Consider the following 19,664-nt stretch of genomic DNA (forward strand, 5'->3'; position numbering starts at 1 on the left):
CCCCTTAGAGATTGTGTCTCATTGAAAAATATGAAGAACAGGAGGACTTGTGGCACCTTAGAGACTAACAAATTTATTAGAGCATAAGCTTTCGTGGACTACAGCCCACTTCTTCGGATGCATATAGAATGGAACATATATTGAGGAGATATATATACACACATACAGAGAGCATAAACAGGTGGGAGTTGTCTTACCACCTCTGAGAGGCCAATTAATTAAGAGAAAAAAAACTTTTGAAGTCTGTCTGTACTGGGCTAGCTTGATTATCACTTCAAAAGTTTTTTTTCTCTTAATTAATTGGCCTCTCAGAGGTGGTAAGACAACTCCCACCTGTTTATGCTCTCTGTATGTGTGTATATATATCTCCTCAATATATGTTCCATTCTATATGCATCCGAAGAAGTGGGCTGTAGTCCACGAAAGCTTATGCTCTAATAAATTTGTTAGTCTCTAAGGTGCCACAAGTCCTCCTGTTCTTCTTTTTGCGGATACAGACTAACACGGCTGCTACTCTGAAACCATTGAAAAATATGTGGAATAAGGGTGACACTCTGTGGTAAAACAGAAGAAATGCAGTTTCTTAACACTGAGTCTCATGTGTTTGCTTTCTTCTATCTTATTGGTCAAGAAGGAATTAAAAATTGGGTTGGCGTTCTCATTTTAGTGGCTATTTCCATTATCTATGAATAACTCTCTACATCAGGAGTGGGCATACTTTTTCGCCCGAGGGCCATATCTGGGAATAGAAATTGTATGGCGGACCATGAAAGCTCACAAAATTGGGGTTGGGGTGCGGGAGGAGGTGCGGGCTCTGGGGTGGGGCCAGAAATGAGGAGTTCAGGCTCCAGGCTGGGGGAGTGGGGTGCAGGAGGGGTGAGGGCTCTGGCTGGGGGTGTGAGCTCTGGGATGGGGCTGGGGATGAGGGGTTTGGGGTGCAGGAGGGTGCTGTGGGCTGGGATTGAGGGATTCAGAGGGTGGGAGGGGGCTGGGGCAGGGGGTTGGGGTGCAGGAAGGGGTGCAGGCTCCAGCTGGGGGTGCAGGCTCTGAGGTGGGGCTGGGGATGAGGGGGTTGGGGCGTGGGGAGAGGCTCGGGGTGCAGGCTCCGGGCAGCGCTTACCTCAAGCAGCTCCCGGAAGCAGCCGAGGCACAGTCAGGTGGCTCTGCATGCTGCCTCATCTGCAGGCACCGCCCCTGCAGCTCCCATTGGCTGCAGTTCCCAGCCAATGGGAGATGCAGGGGCGGCGCATGGGGTGCGGACAGTGTGCAGAGTGGAGCCCCCTGGCTGCCCCTATGCATAGGAGCCGTAGGGGGGGCCATGCCGCTGCTTCTGAGAGCCACATGGAGCAGCCCCTGACCCTGATCTCCGGCTGGAGCACCAGAGATCCCAGCGGGAGCTCGAGGGCCAGATTAAAACAGCTGGCAGGCCGGATCCAGCCCGCGGGCTGTAGTGTGCCCACCCCTGCTCTACATAGACCCTTTCCCTTTATTGTTGTACAACATCCTGATCATGTAGGGTAAAGTAGTAAGAAGGAAACTAAAAATAAAATTATTATATAATCTGAAGGGATGGCCCTAAACAAAATCCCTAAATATTGGGGACATTCAGATTAGGATCCAAATGTTGTGACTCTACTATTTATCAGAACTCTGGCTGTTTGTATGAACCAAGTTTTCAGATTCGTATGTGCTGGCCTGTTTTGCACTTTGTAATTTATGTTTCTTCCCATGCCCTTCGAACAGGGCCAAATACAGCATTTTCTCCTGGGTATTCTGTATGTGCAAGTAAAGTCTAATTCAAAGTACATTAATAAAGTTACCCCCCAACTTTTGAATGTCAACTTTCCACAGCATTAGCAGCTGCAGAAGAGTTTACTGTATTGGCTCATCATTATTATTCTAGGTGGTGCAGATGTGTGCATATGTATAGTAGTGCCTAGATTGGGTAACTGCTAGGTGCAGTACAAGCACAGATTAGGACAGATTTTGCCTTGTGGATCTCAACATCTAATTTAAGACAAGACAAGAACAGACTATTGGTCCATTGAGTCCAGAATCCTGCATCTAATAATAGTGGCCTGGCCTATACTTACGACCCTACCAAATTCACGGCCATGAAAAACGCATCACAGACCATGAAATCTGGTCTTTTGTGTGCTTTTACCCTATACTATACAGATTTCACAGGGAGACCAGCTTTTCTCAAATTGGGGGGTCCTGACCCAAGAGGGCGTTGCAGGGAGGTCGCAAAGTTATTTTAGGGGAGGGGGTCACAGTATTGCCACTCTTACTTCTGCGCTGCCTTCAAAGCTGGGCAGACAGAAAGCAGCAGCTGTTGGCCGGGTGCCCAGGTCTGAAGGCAGTGCCATGCCAGCAGCAGTGCAAAAGTAAGGGGTGTAATACCATACCATGCCATCGTTACTTCTATGCTGATGCTAGCGGCAGCTCTGCATTCCGAGTTGGGCTCCCGGCCAGCAGCCACCACTCTCCAGCTGCCCAGCTCTGAAGGCAACGCCACCGCCAGCAGCAGTGCAAAAGTAAAAGTAGCAGTACCGCATCCCCCCTACAATAACCTTGTGACCCCTCCCCCCACGACTCCTTTTTGGGTCAGGACACCTATAATTACAACACCATGAAATTTCCGATTTAAATAGCTGAAATCATGAAATTTATGATTTTTAAAATCCTATGACCATGAAATTGACCAAAATGGACTGTGAATTTGGTAGGGTCCTACCTATACTTGATCCTTCAGAGAAAGGTGAACTCCAACTATGCATCAGCTAGTTGTGCAATGCTTTATTCAGGGGGCTCTTTTCCAGGCCCCACAGACTAACACCATATATTCTGAATCCTTGTAAATTTCTGGTCAAGGTAGCACATCAGTGTTATCCCTCTTAGCATAAATATCAAATGCCTTTTCAATCTACCCCATTGCTCCCTCAGTAACTTCTCATATTTTGTACCTATGCCACATTTTTAAAAAGATTTCATTTTATTTATTTTAAATCTTGTTGCCCTCCAGTTTTGTCATATCCCATGTTCCCATATTATGGAAAACAAAGTCATCTGATTATTTTTCAGTCAACAAGAGCTGGTTTTAGCTCTCTTTTAATACATGAAATGAGGGGGGCTGGGTAGAGTAGAGCTAAAAAGGCCTCATTCTATGTTACAGTTGTAAGAGCATCCCCTGTCCAAGCTGAAGCATGGTTAAAATTGTAGCATGAATGGGACCTAACTGGGTCTCCATAGTTGGATAACTTTTGCCTAGTCTAAGAGAAACAGTTTAGTCCCATTAAAACTACAGATTTTACCCACATTGTAACAAGATCTCCTTGACTTGGTGATAGCTGAACAGACAATGGGTAGAAGCGATTGATCCAATCAAACATCAACTAATGACAGGAAATATTTCCCTAAATGCCATTTCATATATTACACTTCAATTCACACATTTTTAAAGCCTTTGGATTACACTCCAATTATTTGAATGGACCACCTTTCAATACTGGGGACCATACTGTACAACGTGTATATGGTAATCATAAATATATATATTGACTGAAGTGTAAGATCAAAAATGAAAGTATCATCCACTGTTTTGTTTATTGGAAATTGGATTTAAGTTTAGACTCATTTCAAACTAAGCAGTAGGGGTAGTAATACTAACTAACTAACTAACTAAATTAAATAAGACTTCCTTGATACGCTATAGGGCTGAGTGCATCCTATTGTACAAAAGTGGATAAGAATACCAAGAACAGTGTTATAGTTGAAAGAAAATATATGCACCATGTGCAAACTTCATTGGTTATACTCAGACCCAATGCAGAATTTGCAGGGCAGCAGTTTTGGGCTAGGTGATATTGCTTTTCTGTTTGAGATAGTCTTGGACATTAAATCAAGAGGTCCCTGCCTGTCTCCTGTGGCTATGCATACAACTATGTATTACAACCATGCCATCTAGAGGACCCCCCAAAATGGCCAAGGGTTCATTTTAATGGGAGTTGTACAGACATAACAAAAGACAATCCCTGCCCCAAAGATATTACATTCTGAGTTTAAGACCAGATGCAACAGATGGGTGAGCCATTGGTGGTAGAGGTGAGGGAGGATGGGATGACGGTAATTTGAGCACATTTTGGCATAGGCTACTTGTGTGAACAATTTGTAGGGGGTAGAACATTTGTTTGTTCTATTAATGGAGACATGCTGTAGGCATCATGATAGCTGTGATTCTTAAGGAATTTCAAGAAGGGTATCCTAGGTTGGAGGGAAGGCACTCTGTGTATAATGGGTGGCATGGAAAAGAGCAGAAAGGTACTTGTAAGAGAAATAGACAAGAAGTGATGAAGTCTGACATGCTGGAGTTGATGAGAAGATAACAGAGCAAATAGGCACAGGAGGGCTAAATTGTGCAGGGAAAAGCAAGTAGAGGAACTCAGAGAGGAGGAGTGATTTGGTCAGAATGGGCAAGAAAGATCATCTTAGCAGCAGAGTTTTGAATGGACCTGAAGGAGGCAAAGTTATGACACTCAAGACCAGAGAGGAAGAGCAACAGAGGGTCCTGTGGCACCTTTAAGACTAACAGAAATATTGGAGCATAAGCTTTCGTGGGTGAATGCCCACTTCATCAGACGCAAGAGAGGAAGAGGTTGCTGTAGTCAAGATGTGAGACTATAGGGCCTGGATAAGAATTTTGGTGATACAAAGAGAAAAGACTGGAGCTTTGATATGTTATGTAGGAAGGAGCAGCAAAATCTGGACATTAAAAAAATGGAGATATCCCATCTCCTAGAACTGGAAGGGACCTTGAAAGGTCATTAAGTCCAGCCCCCTGCCTTCACTAGCAGGACCAAGTATTGATTTTGCCCTAGATCCCTAAGTGGCCCCTTCAACAACTGAACTCACAACCCTGGATTTAGCAGGCTAATGCTCAAACCACTAAGCTATCCCTTCCCCCTGGGAAGGATAGCTTGGATGTGCAAGTCTAGAGAGAGAACCAGTGTCCTGGCCAAATTCCAGACAGTTTAGGTAATTATAGATTCACAGACTATAATGAAAAATGTTCTAAATAAAAGGTATGTTCTAGTTCAAAAAGGAATTAATTCAACATAGATAATTATCTCCTTTGCAGCCGTTACACTATACAGCAATCAGCAGTGGTCTACCTGAGGTGACAGTGAAAGGGGAAAGCAATCACTCTTTATCATATTTCTCCATATCTACTTCACAAGGGTGTTGTGAAAAATCTCTTGGGTAATCTTTGTAAAGTACTTAGAACTCTTTGGATGTAAACCAAAATACCATCATCTGTGAAGAAATAATCAGTTGTTGGAGGAAAATCTGCTCACATTTTAAGTTAAAATTTATCAGCTGGCTTCAGTCTCAGTAAAACTAAGCTTTCATCTGTCATTAATGTTCCTTTCTGATGCAAAAGTCATGGCATGTTTGAATTAAGAGAGAGGGAGCGGTAGTAACTGTTTATAGTGCAAATTAGCTCACTAACTGGAAGGGTCACACATTACCAACTTGGAAGCTTCTGCCTTGATTTTTTTGGGGAAGCTTTTGACAGGAACAATGCTCCACAATCAGCACTGGCTTCCAGTGACTTTCTTGGAGCAGTCCTGGTTAGCTCAGATTGTCTCTCCCTGTGTGACAGCACAGTAGCAGAGATCAACTGAGGCATTCATGCGAAGGGCCTCATGGTTTAACCCTGAGGGAAGAGGAAACAAGATGTTTTCAGTGAGGAATCCTCAATTGACCCATTCGCTTTCCTTTGTCAGTTCTCCAGAGCGTATATTTGTTGACCCATACTTCATACTGCAAGTCCCACTTGTCTCCTCAGGCTTTTTTGGTAGAGTTACAGAGAGCTCTGGAGGAGGTGGGTGGGGTTCTGTTTGTAGGACATTGGGCTTACTTGTTGTTCTTTATAATGAATGTCAGTGAGCCAGAGCACTGGATCAGCACACTTTTGTAAACTGAAATAAAATCAAATGTAAACATCTGAGTTTTCCCCCTTTGGTTTTTGATCAAAATGAGCTACGGCAGTTTCTGTTCCTATGTACCCTAGGATGCACAGCACAGGAAAATAATGCCTCATAGGAGCAGTTGAATGTAGCAATGATCACTTCTGGACACAATGATGGGCTTTCTGAATTATTTATAGCATAGCTTTTCTTTTCTGGTAATAGATGTCTGTCTAGACTCACAAAGAGCTGGTCTCATCTGCTTTTTATTTATTTTTTAACAGACATGTAACTATATATTATTTATAGAAAGTATTTGTTTCTGATTGTATCCACCTGGAGCTGGTGTCTCTCTGTTAGGGACTTGTCCTCCATTCCCCTGTATGTTTCCACTATCTCACTCCAACACGCCAGCTCCCCAGTGCTTAATTGGTAATGATAGAGGTGCCGGGGCTCAAGCAATGTTTTTAGATTCATAACTGATGCAGCAAACCCAGAGGTGCCCGAACTATGAACTGACAAACCTGGAGGTACTGGGGCTCAGGCCTGGCCAGCCCTGGCACAAATTAAGCTTTGCAGATCCCGCTTCCTCCACTACTTGTTTACCTCATACTGAGCCACTCTGCTCCAAAGTGCTCTGCTATTCCTGCAAGGTGACTCTTAGAAGAGTAGTGCATTCACTCCGAACACTGGTGGAGGAGGGATCACACAACAGACTCTGTGTGGTGTTCCATGGGAGAAAGGTGTCATGACTGGGATGTGGGCACTCTGACCTAATGGGTAGGATCAGGAGTCAGAGATCAGGAGTCTAGTCAGGGATCAGGAATCAGTCCCAGAGGCAGAGCGCAAGCCAGAAATCAGAGCCGAAGAACATATCTGGAGTCCAAAGCAGGGACTGTTGTAGCAACAGGCCAGGTATTGCTAGGTCACATAGAGAGCTTCCTGAAACACCTTCCATGCTTAAATAGTGCGCCTGCTGATTGGGTCTTCCGTGGGTGGCACTTCCTGTGGTGCTTAGTTCCCTCCAGGGTTGATAGTGCATGAATTGTGGCTCTGCCATGGCTACCAGATGGTGACATGGAAGTGTTAGTCAGCTGGAGCCCTGCAGACCCATGTTCCAGGCCTCTGGATCCTTACGAGGGTATGAAAAAAGCAGAGAAGGGGGATGGAATAGACTGTGCCAGGTGGGTTTGTGCACAGGTGGTTGGCATGAGTGGCAAGGATAGAACAGCCAACAGCCCAGGGACAAAGAGCAAAGAAAATGCAGAAAGGGGAGCTGCAGAGTTGCATTAGTGTTCTCGTAGAATACCTGCCAGCAAAGAGAGATTTACTCAGCTTTATTCAATGATGTTTCTAGGGGGTGGGATTTCCTAGTTTATGGCTTTATTATGAACAGTTTGCTGTGAATGTTCAATATGACACATTTAAAATTTGAGCTGTGCTGCTTGGTTGGGGTCACTGACCAGACACATCCCAGGGTAATGTTTCTGTGCCCTGATTGGATGAAAATGCACGTACTTGCGGCCTGAATAGCTGCTGCACATGCAAATGTAAGACACGAGTTTCATGAACACTCCCACATTTGGTCAGATACGACAGTTGTGTGTGTGTGGGTGGGAGGGGGCACATCATTAGATAGGGCAGGTAGCTGCAACTTTGAAATTGGTTTTGACACTTTCTTCCCATTATCTTCCGGAAACTGCCTAAAAATGGGAATACACTCTGAATTTTAGAGAGTAAAAATATCATGATCCAGTTGAAATGACATCTGAGAGCATGTTATTGGGGCAAGCAATTTAGAGCCAGGCCCTCCACCTGGTTGCTTTCTATTGATTACTCCTCTTGTTCATCAGACTTCTTGGGTCGATGCTGTTCACAATACTGTCTGTGTGTTCAGCCTGGAAAGCTTCTCTCAGATCACACCCCGCCCCAAGATACTAATATCCCCATACCTTAGGAAGTCTGGCTCCAGTTCAAAACTTGCACAGCTGGCATCTGACTCTACAAGAGATGACACCTGATCCATGTCTCCACTCCCTGAACTTGGGGAGTGTTTCGATCCAGATCTGAACTTTGTGGCTAAGGCCCATCGCTGTACTGTTTAAATCCTATGCTCTGCATTTTGCTGCTGGGAGAGACGATATATAATGAAGCAGATTCTGATACAATATCATTTTGTATAGTGTCTTCCCCACATCTGTATCCCAGTGACATTGGCTCTTCAGACGATACCTATTTCTGTAGCATACCAGATGATGATGCAATAGAGACCCATTGCATCATATTTGCAATACTCAGTTATTCATGCATTTGTAGAAACCCCACCCTCACTTACTGTATGTGTATTTCAGCTTCCTTAGAGGAACTTATAAAATGCTACATAAACCTGGCTAGATAGAATGAACTTGTACCATCAAGCCACACAGAAGATGTGCAGGAATAAAGACGATAGGAGCACGTGAGTACCAAGAGCTGTATTCCCAGATCCATTAGCATTTAACAAAATATTTATTGATTGGCCTTATAGTCCTCTGCATCAAATCTGGGTTTCATTCCTAGCCTCTACTCTCTTAGGTGCCTTTTAGGCTCTGGGCCTATCTACCTCTTTAGGTGCCACCGACATTTTCAAACCCACCGCTTGACTGCTGGCTAATCCCATAGGCACTTAAATCCCTAAGGTGCCTAAATTTCTGCCACTCAGCATTTGCAAAGCCACCTAAGCCCTGACACCACCCCACAGCTAATGAGCAGGTTGGAGTCCTGGCTCAAGCTGAAGTCCCAGAGGCCCCACAGTAGGATTCTCATACTAAGCAGGGGAAAGCCAGTCTCGCCAGTGGCACCCAAACTGGTAGATGTGCTCTGGGCACATGTAATACTCCTGGGGAAATTCTGCACCAAAAAATTAAAAATTCCATGCACAATATTTTAAAATTCAGCATATTTGATTTGTCAGAAATAACACAATATAATCACGCCAGTTTCAATTATTTTGGTAATTTGTTTCAAAATACCTGTCAGCAAGTATGTCTGTAACAATAGAGACAACAAAAAAGATCCAGGAAATGTTTTTGACCAATAGATTCTTTACTAGGCATGTTAATACAGAACTCTGAGTAATAATTCATTTAAACTTCAATATAGAAACGTATTTCCCGCACCCCTCATAAGCAGTGCAAAGGCTTGGAGGAGCCAGGGGTAATGGAGGAGCTGAGGGAGAGGGAAGTAAGTGCTGGGAAGGAGCCTGGGAGTGAACCTGGATGGTTGTTGGGTGTGGGTGGGAGAAGTATGGAATAGGGTGTTTTTTATTGGGGGGGAGGGGGAGTAATTGCTAGGGAGTAGGAGAACCTCCCCCATGCAGATCCTGACTGACCCCTGGCCTTTTCCATTCAGTCAGGCACATCTGCCTCTGTCGCCATGTGTCCCTGCACCCCCTCAGCCATGCCCCATCACCATGTGACCTGCATCCCCCTGGTCCACAGTGTCCCTGCACCGCCACTCCCATTCAGCTCCCACCCCAGTCTGGCCCCCCCACTAGCCCTTCTGAACCCCAGTCTATGTGATCCCCCCTCAGCAGCCCCATGCCCCCCACAGTTTGTCCCCCCCATATGCTATGCCTCCTCACCTGGCCCCACGGACAGGGTGCTGTGAGGAATGCAGCCTCTCCTCCTCTCTGCTGGCTGCTACAGTGAGCTGTTCTGGTGCCACAGCAGCCCCTGGTGGGTGAAAGGCATAACTGCAGCGCCTCTCCAGTAGAATGTATTTTCTGCAGAGGAAAAAGGTCTGCAGGGTCCATTAATTCTGCACATGGTCAGTGACACAGAATTCCCCCAGGAGTAACATATGACCTGATAGTTGTCAGACCCTGCATCAGGAGGGCTGGATGCAGGCCACCATTAGGGGAGGCATAGCACAAAAGACAGCACACAAAAGAGTTGTGGGCACACAGAAACATAGGGCAAGTGTGAGAGAGCTTTCACATGAGAGAGACAAAGTCTGTTTCGGCTGCTAGGACGCGGCTTACGTAAGTGACTGACCTGGCTTAGGTGCCTAATTCCAGGAGAGGGCTTGGAGCTGAGGATCCTGAGCAGAGGGAGGCTCATCAGCCAGACATGCCAAGTCAGCTGCGTAGGTGCCTAAGCCATTCTCCTCTAGATGTCAGCTCTGGTGAGCTTAGGCAGCTCGTCAGCTTCTCAGAATCCCTTTCGTAGGCATCTAGCTCTCCCCATGCATTGAATGGGTGCCTAGGCAGCTTGCTGGAGGCTGAGGACACCACTAGGCAGCAGACTGCTTAGGGGTTACAACACTGAGTGAAGCAAGACTTAAGTACCTTTGAGGCTCAGTGCCTTAATCGCCAGACCACCGGCGGCCGCGAGTGCTGCAAAGACAACACAAGCAGCCCCGATGGGGGCAAGTGCCTACCATTGTTCACCAGTGACTTCTACAGCTGATCAAGGAGTCACTTCCACAGGCTATAATGAAAATCATCCAGTCTGGCCGCCCAGAAAAATGGTGGTTTGTATTGTGGATCCTTCACTCGGGTAACGTCAGATGATATTTGCAGCTTCCACAGGAATGTGGAAGACACTCAGGGGTTTATAGAAAAGAAAATGAATCCAATTCCTGCTTGTTTCTTTCTCTACATTTAGGTAAAGTGGTTGGAGACACAAGCTCTCTGCTGACACAATAACCAGAGATTTACAACCTGCCTGGCTTGCGTTGTCCTGTGTGTATCTGACCAGACTGTTAGTGTGCAAATCCTGCCACAGTTTGTTAAGGATCTATTTTGCTGGCGCACTGCACAACAACCAGGCTGAAAAGAGCAGCTCTTGTCTGAGTGACTCTGCAAGATATTCAAGTACCACAAAATCTCTTCCTATTCATCCTACCATTCTATTGGTATGTACCGCTCTCAGGTTGTCTCTATCTAGCTAAACAATGTACTGTTTTAGTGATAAAGTATTTGCTGTTGCCATAGAAGACTGACCCATATTTCATGCATTTGGGCTTCACTGTAAAGCACTTTAGTCTTTCCACCTCTTGGTTTTTGCTGGCTGCATTTCAATGAGACATTTAAAATATCATGTATATATTTCTTTAAATCTCCATTTCTTGTTGTCTGCACTGCAGCTGGTGAAAGCCGCTACTATGGGGAAGATTATTTTTCTTCCCTTAACTTAAGAGTGGCTCAGAAGCCTTTTCACCGTCTCGGCTGCTGTTCTCGAAAGTGATGACCTACCAGCCTCTGATTGTCACGAGTGATGCTTGCTTTGCAAACAATTCAGTTCCCTCTGCCCTGTGATGGGGGTGGATTTCCCCTGGAGAGGCTGGTGGACAAAACATCAGTTTTGTTTCTGGGCAACATGAGGAGGAAACTGATTACACAGTCTCTTCACCTCTCCTTAAAAGGTCTCTTTCCCCCCTAACCCTGGGTAGTTTTGGGTTGCAGATGAACATGGAATTTAGAGACAGCAAAGCAGGAACACAGAGGCCATTTGTTATTTCAAGCCACATTTATTGGCTCTGCTGCACCCCGCATAAATAATCTCACTCACCTTGTTTTAGCTACAAAGGAAAGGACGGAAGCTGATTGTTTCTTTCTGCAGCAAATATTAACACGTGAATCCAAAGTGTTCTCTCAGACCGACGGGCTGGGGGCCAACTGGACCCCCCCCCTTCAAAAGTTTTAGTCACTCTACCAGACAGCACCATTATTAGATGCAGTAAGAATGTTTCTCTTTGGAAAGGAATAATTTTTTATTTACAATTTTTCAACAAGATTTCAGCAGCATAATGGGGACCTTGAGCTCCAAGGTTTGGTACAAAAGAGACGCCCGGGTGGTGATGCTGGGACTGGATTTTGCGGGCAAATCCACCATCTTGTCTAAATTGAAGAGCAACGAGCTTGTGGAGACTTTCCCGACAGTGGGCTTCAATGTGGAGTCCCTGAAAACCCCATGTCATCTCCCCTTGACTCTCTGGGATGTGGGTGGTCAAGACAAGCTCCGCGCTAGCTGGAAGGACTATCTGGAAGACACGGACGCTCTCATCTTTGTGCTGGACAGTGCCGACAAAACCCGGCTGCCAGAGGCAATGGCTGAATTGGAGAAAGTTCTGAACAATGTACACATGACTGGGGTTCCAGTCTTGCTTCTGGCCAACAAGCAGGAGCTGCCAAATTCCCTTTCTCTCTCAGAGCTGCAGGAGAAGCTGAATCTGGAATGGTTCAGTGGCCGAAGCTGGGAGCTGAGAGGGTGCAGTGCTCACACTGGCGAGGGGTTGAGGGAAGCCTTAATGGTCCTGGCAGGACTTCTTAAGAGCCGGGATAAGAATTCCCCTGAATGCGTCTGTGCGCCACTGCAGTGATGAGGACATCTTTAAGCTCGGACGTGACTAGAGGGGTCAACTTGAGCATGAAACTGGAAAATCAGGTAACTTCCTCCACTAGTAATCCCTCAGCACTCTGTTCATCTCAGAAATAACCATACCAGGAGCAGAGGAGGTAACGGAACTCCATATGGCATGTGTAATATTCCAAAATATCCCATAGTTCTACTGCACCATGAAATCACATCAGAAAACCCCCTTAGCAAAGCTGCATTTGTGGACAGCAATGTTCTTGACCTTGCCTTGCCAGTTTTTCCTAATCTGCTGTACCAGTAAACTCGGCTCTCACTACAGGTATTACTCGGGTGACATTTATTATTTTGTTCATGTTAAATGTCTTACTCTATGCGTTCTGGATACGAGTTTTGACCTGATGAAGAAGATATTGCTGGGTGTCAGTCTTTATTTTTATTCCTCTAAGCTCAGATGCACTCAGTACAGAGTAAAAGTCCCCGAAGGGATATATTTGAATGACCTCAGTTCCACTTCTCTTACAATTTATAGCAGATGTTTGTTGATCTGAAACAGAGCAGAATGGAAAGAGAATGGCTGAACAAAAGAAATTAAGCACAAGAATTTAAACAACTAATTGGCAATCGGTTTTAGCAGTGTCCTTTGTGAGCATCATGCTAGGCCACTGAAGCGTGATCTAGATTAGGTTGTGTGTTATGTTTTTAGAACGTCTGTGTGGATTTGTGCGTATCCTGTTTTGTATAATTTTTGACATGTATTTAGACATGCTTCATTTTTATTGAAACAAGACTATAAATGATAAACATTTGTCCTTGGGTTAATTTAAAACCTGAGGAAATCAAACAGGAATGAGCACCATGATGAGTTTTAAATGCTAGGAACAGATGTATGCACACCAGAGCTCTAATCTGTCTCAAAATATCCTGATGCTGAAATCTATTAGATGGTGGACTAGTCTGACAAGAGGAGTGCTAGGAGATCTGTCTATTGGGTGTTTTAAAATTAGACTAAATAAAACACTAAAAATGCACTGTAGAAAAGGCAGGGTGATAGTCTAGACTAGAGGACCTTAACTTCTGCTGTTTTCAGTTGGAGTTGAAGTACTCAGCAGCTGTCAGGTAGTGCTGGGCACATTTCAGGATCAGGCCCCTGCTATGTAGTGAAAGTCTCTATTTGATTCCATTGACTCTTACACTGAAGAGTACTAGGGTGACCAGATGACAAAGATGAAATATCGGGACGGGGGGCGGGGGAGGCTGGCGGAGAGAAAAAAAAAAAAAAAACACCGGAGCGCCTTCCTGCTGTTGCCATTGCCGCCGCCAGGCGGCACAGCCCCATCTCCACCCGACTCTATGGTGGCCGCAACAGCTGAGCCCACCCCGGCCCAGAGCTCCCAAGCCCACATGCTGCGCTAAATTCCCGGGGCAGCCTGGCTCGCTTCCCGGCTGCCCTCCCCGCCCGGGCTGGGTCGGGCCGCTCCGTGAGCCATAGGCGCTGCACAGGAGGACCAGGCCTGCCTCGCCTTCTACCAGGGGCTCGGGCAGAGGGAGCTGCTGTGGGATCTCTGCCGGGCCGTGCTCACCTTCCTGGAGAAGCTGGACTGGAGCAGTTCGCAGGGTGAGTGCTGGGGGCCACCCCCTCCCTTCAGACTTGCGTCACCATACAGCTGATCAGTGCAAGCCTGGGAGGGAGGAGGAATGCGGCATGCTTGGGGAAGAGGCGGGGCCAGGGCGGGGATTTGGGAAGGGATCCAATGGGGCAGTGAGGGGCGGGGCTGGGGGCGGGACCAGGGCAGGGATTTGGGGAGGGATCCAATGGGGGAAGGAGGGGGCGGGGGGGTCCACCTGTGCGCCGGGGCGGAGGGAAAAATTGCTTGTTTGTCCGATGTTCGGTCGGGACGCGGGACAAACAAGCAAATATCGGGACAGTCCCGATAAAATCGGGACGTCTGGTCACCCTAAAGAGTACTTTTACACATGCATCTGACGAAGTGGGTATTCACCCACAAAAGCTTATGCTCCAATACATCTGTCAGTCTTAAAGGTGCCACAGGACTCTCTGTTGCTTTTTCCAGATCCAGACTAACACGGCTACCCCCTGATACTTTACACTGAAGAGTGGCCCTGTGAAGCCACTCCTGTAGGGAGGGCACATACAAACAACGAGGAACCTTTTGTTAAACTTGGAAATTTAAACCAAACCAAAACCACATTGATTAAGATGAAAAACCTTACTACGTTTGTTAGCTTGTACTAGATTATTATGCTATCAATGGAAAGGGGGAGGGGACCCAACCCAAGAATATTAGGCAGCTGGAGTCAGCAAGTTTCAAAGAGGAATGTACCCATGATGCAAAACCAAAAAGAAACATGTACTTTTCTTCTGATCACGCCAATGCACTTTACAGACATTAATGATTTAAGCCTCAAAACATTACTGGGAAGTAAGGCGGTATTATCTGCCTCATTTTACAGAAGGTGAAACTGGGGTCAGGTTAAATAATGTGACAAGAAGCACGTGGCAGGGTAGCAATAGAACTGAAGCCACCTGACTCTGAGTGATATGCTCTAGCCACAAGATTATTGATGGGAAATCCTTCCTAATGAGACAGGCCAGAATTTTCAGACAAACTAAACTGTATAAGGAATAGTATGTGCTATGTTGTGAAAGTAAATAAATGGCCCAGTTTTGATTTGGCATAAATGATTGTTGCTATCAGTAAGAGTGCCATATACTAGACTTGCACTGAAATGCATAGTGAACCTGTGTTCTAGGCAAGGCTGTAGCTTTACGTTACAAACACACACACGATCATTTGAAGGATACGGTCGTAAGAACAGTTTGAAACTGCCGTTGCTGTAAACGGGTTGATTTTCCCATTGTTGGTTGTAAATGCAAGATTCCAATAAACCAAAGAGATCACTGAGACCTCACATACGAACTGAATCATTTTAGCTTCCACTTGTCACTGTGGCTTTTTCACAATCTCCTTGCACAGGCATCTGAACGCAATAGGTCAGATTCTCACTCCCCGCTCCAGCTTCTTAACACCAGGTAAAAGGGTGGAAGGGGCTTTACAGCTGTAGGTCAAGCTGGGAGAGAATTCCGTTAGAGCAAGAACTGAGACTGATGGCCTCAGGTAGTCCTTTTGAGGGCCCCTTTCCAAGCCCTGCTGTAAGGGGCATGGCTGAAGAGGTGTGTAGCTGAAAGGATGTTTCAGGCCTGGGGCCATATCATAAAGGGCTGCTGCACATAGGCAGCCAGGGACAAGCTGCTGTAACCCTATCTACATGGAGAAATTGACTGGCAGAATGATAGCAGTATAATTCTAGGACTATATCTATGCCAATGTAACTCTCCATGTAGATTCTCTATTCTGGAACAAAAGTGACTCTCAGTATAGCTTTATTTCTGCTGACCATTTTCCCTGTGTAGACATGCCTTAGGCTGGGCTGTTTAAATTTTGGCAGGGCCACTCTGACCCTTGGAGCAGCTTGTTGTTGGGAGAGTGCAAAGGTGCCTTAAAGCCCCCTGAGCCTGCCCCCCTCCGGTACTGCACCTCTTAGAAACCCAGCCCAGCAGCTCACCCAATAGCAATTAAAAAATTGATCTGGAAGGAGGGGAAGCTCTCATATGCAGACAATTATCTCAAAGCGTGTCTTGGCTTCTCAACTGTAAGCTCTTCGGGGAAGAGACTGGCTTTGTTTTTGTAGGCTGTATAGTGCCAAGCACACAACTGATGCTGACACAATAACAGCTACTGAATGTTCACACACTATGCTCTGTGGTGCCTTCATTCCCTCTTTATTATACAGTGTGTTCTGTATTCATGACTTTTCCTAAAAACAACAAACCACACGGTTTCTCCCTTGTACCCCAGCACGCGAAAATACAAATCAAGTACCAGATAAACAATTTTACGGAACTAACTGAAAAGGCACTTGGAGAAAATACAGGGCAGTTATTAGTATTCAAAGGCCTTCTGAGGAGTAAGTGTTTAAAAAGAATAAAAAACTATAATTCTTCCATCTGAGTTACTGCATGGTCTGATCCTATCAGATTTCACCAGGGAAGTATGTGCTTTCCATTCACACTGAGCAGCCACACACTGTCCGTTTAAAACACTCATTTTATTTTAGCATAAAACAAACGTAGTTTCCATTAGAGCACAGTAAGCTGTAACTGGACTGAACACGAAATTGCAGCTGCTTCCAGCAGACTCCTAGGCCATGTCTACACTAGCACTTATGTCGGCAAAACTTTTGTTGCTCAGGGGTGTGAAAAAACGCCCCCACCCAAGCAACATAAGTTTTGCTGACATAAGCACTCGTTTGCACAACGCTCTCCCGGCACCACAGCTACCGCCGCTCGTTGAGCTGGTTTTATTATGTCGATGGGAGAGCGCTCTGCCGTCGGCATAACGCGGCTACATGAGCGATCTTACAGCGGCACAGTTGTATCGGTACAGCTTGTCAGTGTAGACATGGCCCTAGACATTTAAAACTGCAAGACAGAGAACAAAATCCTAACAATTATGTAGCTACATATACCACAACTAGCACTTGGCTGGAAAGGGATTCCTCAGCACTGCAGGAGTTAGGTGCTGCTGTTTCAGAAGCTGGCCTTCTTCCCATTGGGGGATGTGACAAAAAAATAGGAGCACAGAACTTCACAGGTAAAGCTGAAACTTCACTGGTTAAACCAAGTGAATCTCCTCTTTGTGCTTGTGAAGACATTAGCCTGAGACTGAAATCCTCCATTTATCCATATACAAGGGGCCTTACTGGCAGGGTCGCCCAGAGGATTCAGGGGGCCTGGGGAAAAGCAATTTCAGGGCCCCTTCCATAAAAAAAAAAAAAAAATTGCAATACTATACACAGGGCCGGCTCCAGGCACCAGCCCACCAAGCTTGTGCTTGGGGCGGCACCTGGAGGGGGGCGGCGCGGTGCTCCGGCTCCGGCCGCCGGGGAGAGCGGGGCCACGGCCAGGGCTCGCCGCCCTCCCCCGGGCGCTCTGGACGCCGGGGACAGTGGAGCCGCGGCGGGCTCGCCGCCCTCCCCCCGGCGCTTTGGCCGCCGGGGAGAGCGGAGCCCCGGCCGGGGCTCGCCGCCCTCCCCCCGGCGCTCTGGCCACCGGGGACAGTGGAGCCGCGGCGGGCTCACCGCCCTCCCCCCGGCGCTCTGGCCGCCGGGGACAGTGGAGCCCCGACCGGGGCTCGCTGCCCTCCCCCCGGGGCTCCGGCCGCCCTCCCCTGCCGCGCTGGGGGGGGGGAGGGGGCGGCCGGAGGCTTTTTTGCCTGGGGCAGCAAAAAAGCCAGAGCCGGCCCTGACTATACAATGCTGTATTCTCGTGGGGGCCGCTGTGGGGCCCAGGGCAAATTGCCCCACTTGCTTCCCCTCCCTCCCCCCACGGGCGGCCCTGGGAAAAATAAACCTTCCGCATCTCGGCACAAACCCAATTTTGAGAAAACTTCTTTACAAGGTATTACTGGTTCTCAGCCCCAGCTAGTGCTAAAAGGCACTAAATGTAAGCGGGGGAATGCTCCCGCTATTGTGGGGAACTTTCCTGGCTTATACACTACCCCGGTGAAGTGGGCTAGCGAAAGGATCTGAGTCCTCGCTCCCGCTTCCTTTACCCAGAGGCCTCCCTGCCCTTGAGGACTCCCCTTCCACTCTCCTGTCTGGCAGAATGCTCGTAAACCCCGACAAGGCTGGGCCCAGGGTTCCCAGGGGGCTCGACCCCCAACCCTGCTGTGGTCACCCAGGACAGGTGTCCCCACTCCAGGGTACTCTCTCTGCACTGGGCACCTCCCTGACCCACTGATCATTTTATACAATTTAAAGCAAATACAAGTTGTTTAATTAACAATTAATTTTTAAAAAAGAATAAGGAAAAATGGGAAAGGTTAAAGGAAAACACATCACCCTGCTCTGTGGCAGGGAACATCACAAACAGTGTCTCTGGAACATCAGGGCAGGTCACAGTCTGTTCCTTGTAGGTCCCAGGCCTCCTTCTCAGGACCTGGCTGTGCTGCAGAGACGCTGCGGGTCGGACACATGCTCTGGCGGTGGCCACACGCCCTCAGGCTCTAGGTGGCAAGAACCTTTCTTCCCAGCATCGCCCCCATCCTGTCAGGGTTATGATCCCCCTCCAAGTCTGGCCTGCAGGGCCTCTTGGCTGAGAGGTCTCCCTGCGCTGGGCCCACTGCCCAGGGTCCTCCTCACTCTCCCCAGCTGCTCACCGCACCCGGCTCCACACTGCTCCAGTCCCAGCCCCAGCTCCAGCTCCACCACTCTGCCTCAGTACAGCTGCTGCTCTGCCTTCAGCTCCCTGGGCTGCTTCTCTGGCCCCTTTGCTGCAGCTCTCCTCCCAGGGCAAGTCTGCTTGCTCTGGCTTTGGGGCTGCAGCTCTGCTTCCAGCAGCTTAGCTCAGGCCCCTGCTTTTTCCTTAGCTCGGCCCCATTCTGTCTGACCCAGGCAATTCCAGTTCCCACGGAGGACGGGACCCCCTGGCCTCCTGACTCTCTGATTAGCCTGCCCGCCCTGTCAATCAGGCTGATCTGGAGCATTGGCCTCTCCCCATTGTTCCTGGGGATGTCAGTCTCAGGCTCCTGATTTGCCATCGACCCTTCCCCTTTTAGTAAATAATAAATAAATTAATGGAGATATCTCCTAGAACTGGAAGGGACCCTGAAAGGCCATCAAGTCCAGCCCCCTACCTTCACTAGCAGGACCAAGTAATGATTTTGCCCCAGATCCCTAAGTGGCCCCCTCAAGAATTGAACTCACAACCCTGGGTTTAGCAGGCCAATGCTCAAACCACTGAGCTATCTCTCCTCCCTCCCTTAGTACTGGGAGCTAGCCAACCAAAACAACCCACTGAATGTTAGTAATGGGGCAACAGTCCCCTTACATAAAGGTCATTAAAAGGGTTGGACAAATGTTTTTCCGTCAAAACTTTTTTGGATCAAAAACTAGGGTTTTTTAAGAAGCAGAAAAAATCACGGACAATGTCTGCTTTCCTTCAAAATTTGTTGTGGTTTTTTAATTGAAAAGCTGAAATTAGTCTGCCAAAACCTGAACATGGTTTGGGGTTTCAGAAGTGTGTGGCCAAATATTTGCTGCTTGCTGTGTTTGATTGTTTAAAGAAACAATAAAAAAATTCTGCTTAAAAAAAATCCAAAACTTTTGAACCACCTCAGCTTGTGACCAAACGCCTGAGCCCATCCAGTCAGAGATTTTTCCAGGTTTCTGATACTTTGCTGGCTTCCTTGACTCATATCTGTCTCCATAACATTGGGTTCATTTAGGTTAGAACATAAGAACAGCTATACTGGGT

The 19,664-nt window shown here is 47.2% G+C and overlaps 1 protein-coding gene across 1 annotated transcript; it reads left to right on the forward strand.

The window, feature by feature from the left end:
* Positions 1 to 10,224: 10,224 nt before the first annotated feature.
* On the forward strand, positions 10,225 to 13,129 carry ARL11 (ADP ribosylation factor like GTPase 11). Its single transcript, XM_024104561.3, has one exon. It carries the CDS (start codon positions 11,760 to 11,762, stop codon positions 12,330 to 12,332), a length of 573 nt encoding a protein of 190 aa, XP_023960329.1. The 5' UTR covers positions 10,225 to 11,759; the 3' UTR covers positions 12,333 to 13,129.
* The last annotated feature ends 6,535 nt before the right edge of the window (positions 13,130 to 19,664 follow it).

The sequence above is a fragment of the Chrysemys picta genome, chromosome 1 (assembly GCF_011386835.1).
Source record: "Chrysemys picta bellii isolate R12L10 chromosome 1, ASM1138683v2, whole genome shotgun sequence".
NCBI lineage: Eukaryota > Metazoa > Chordata > Testudines > Emydidae > Chrysemys > Chrysemys picta.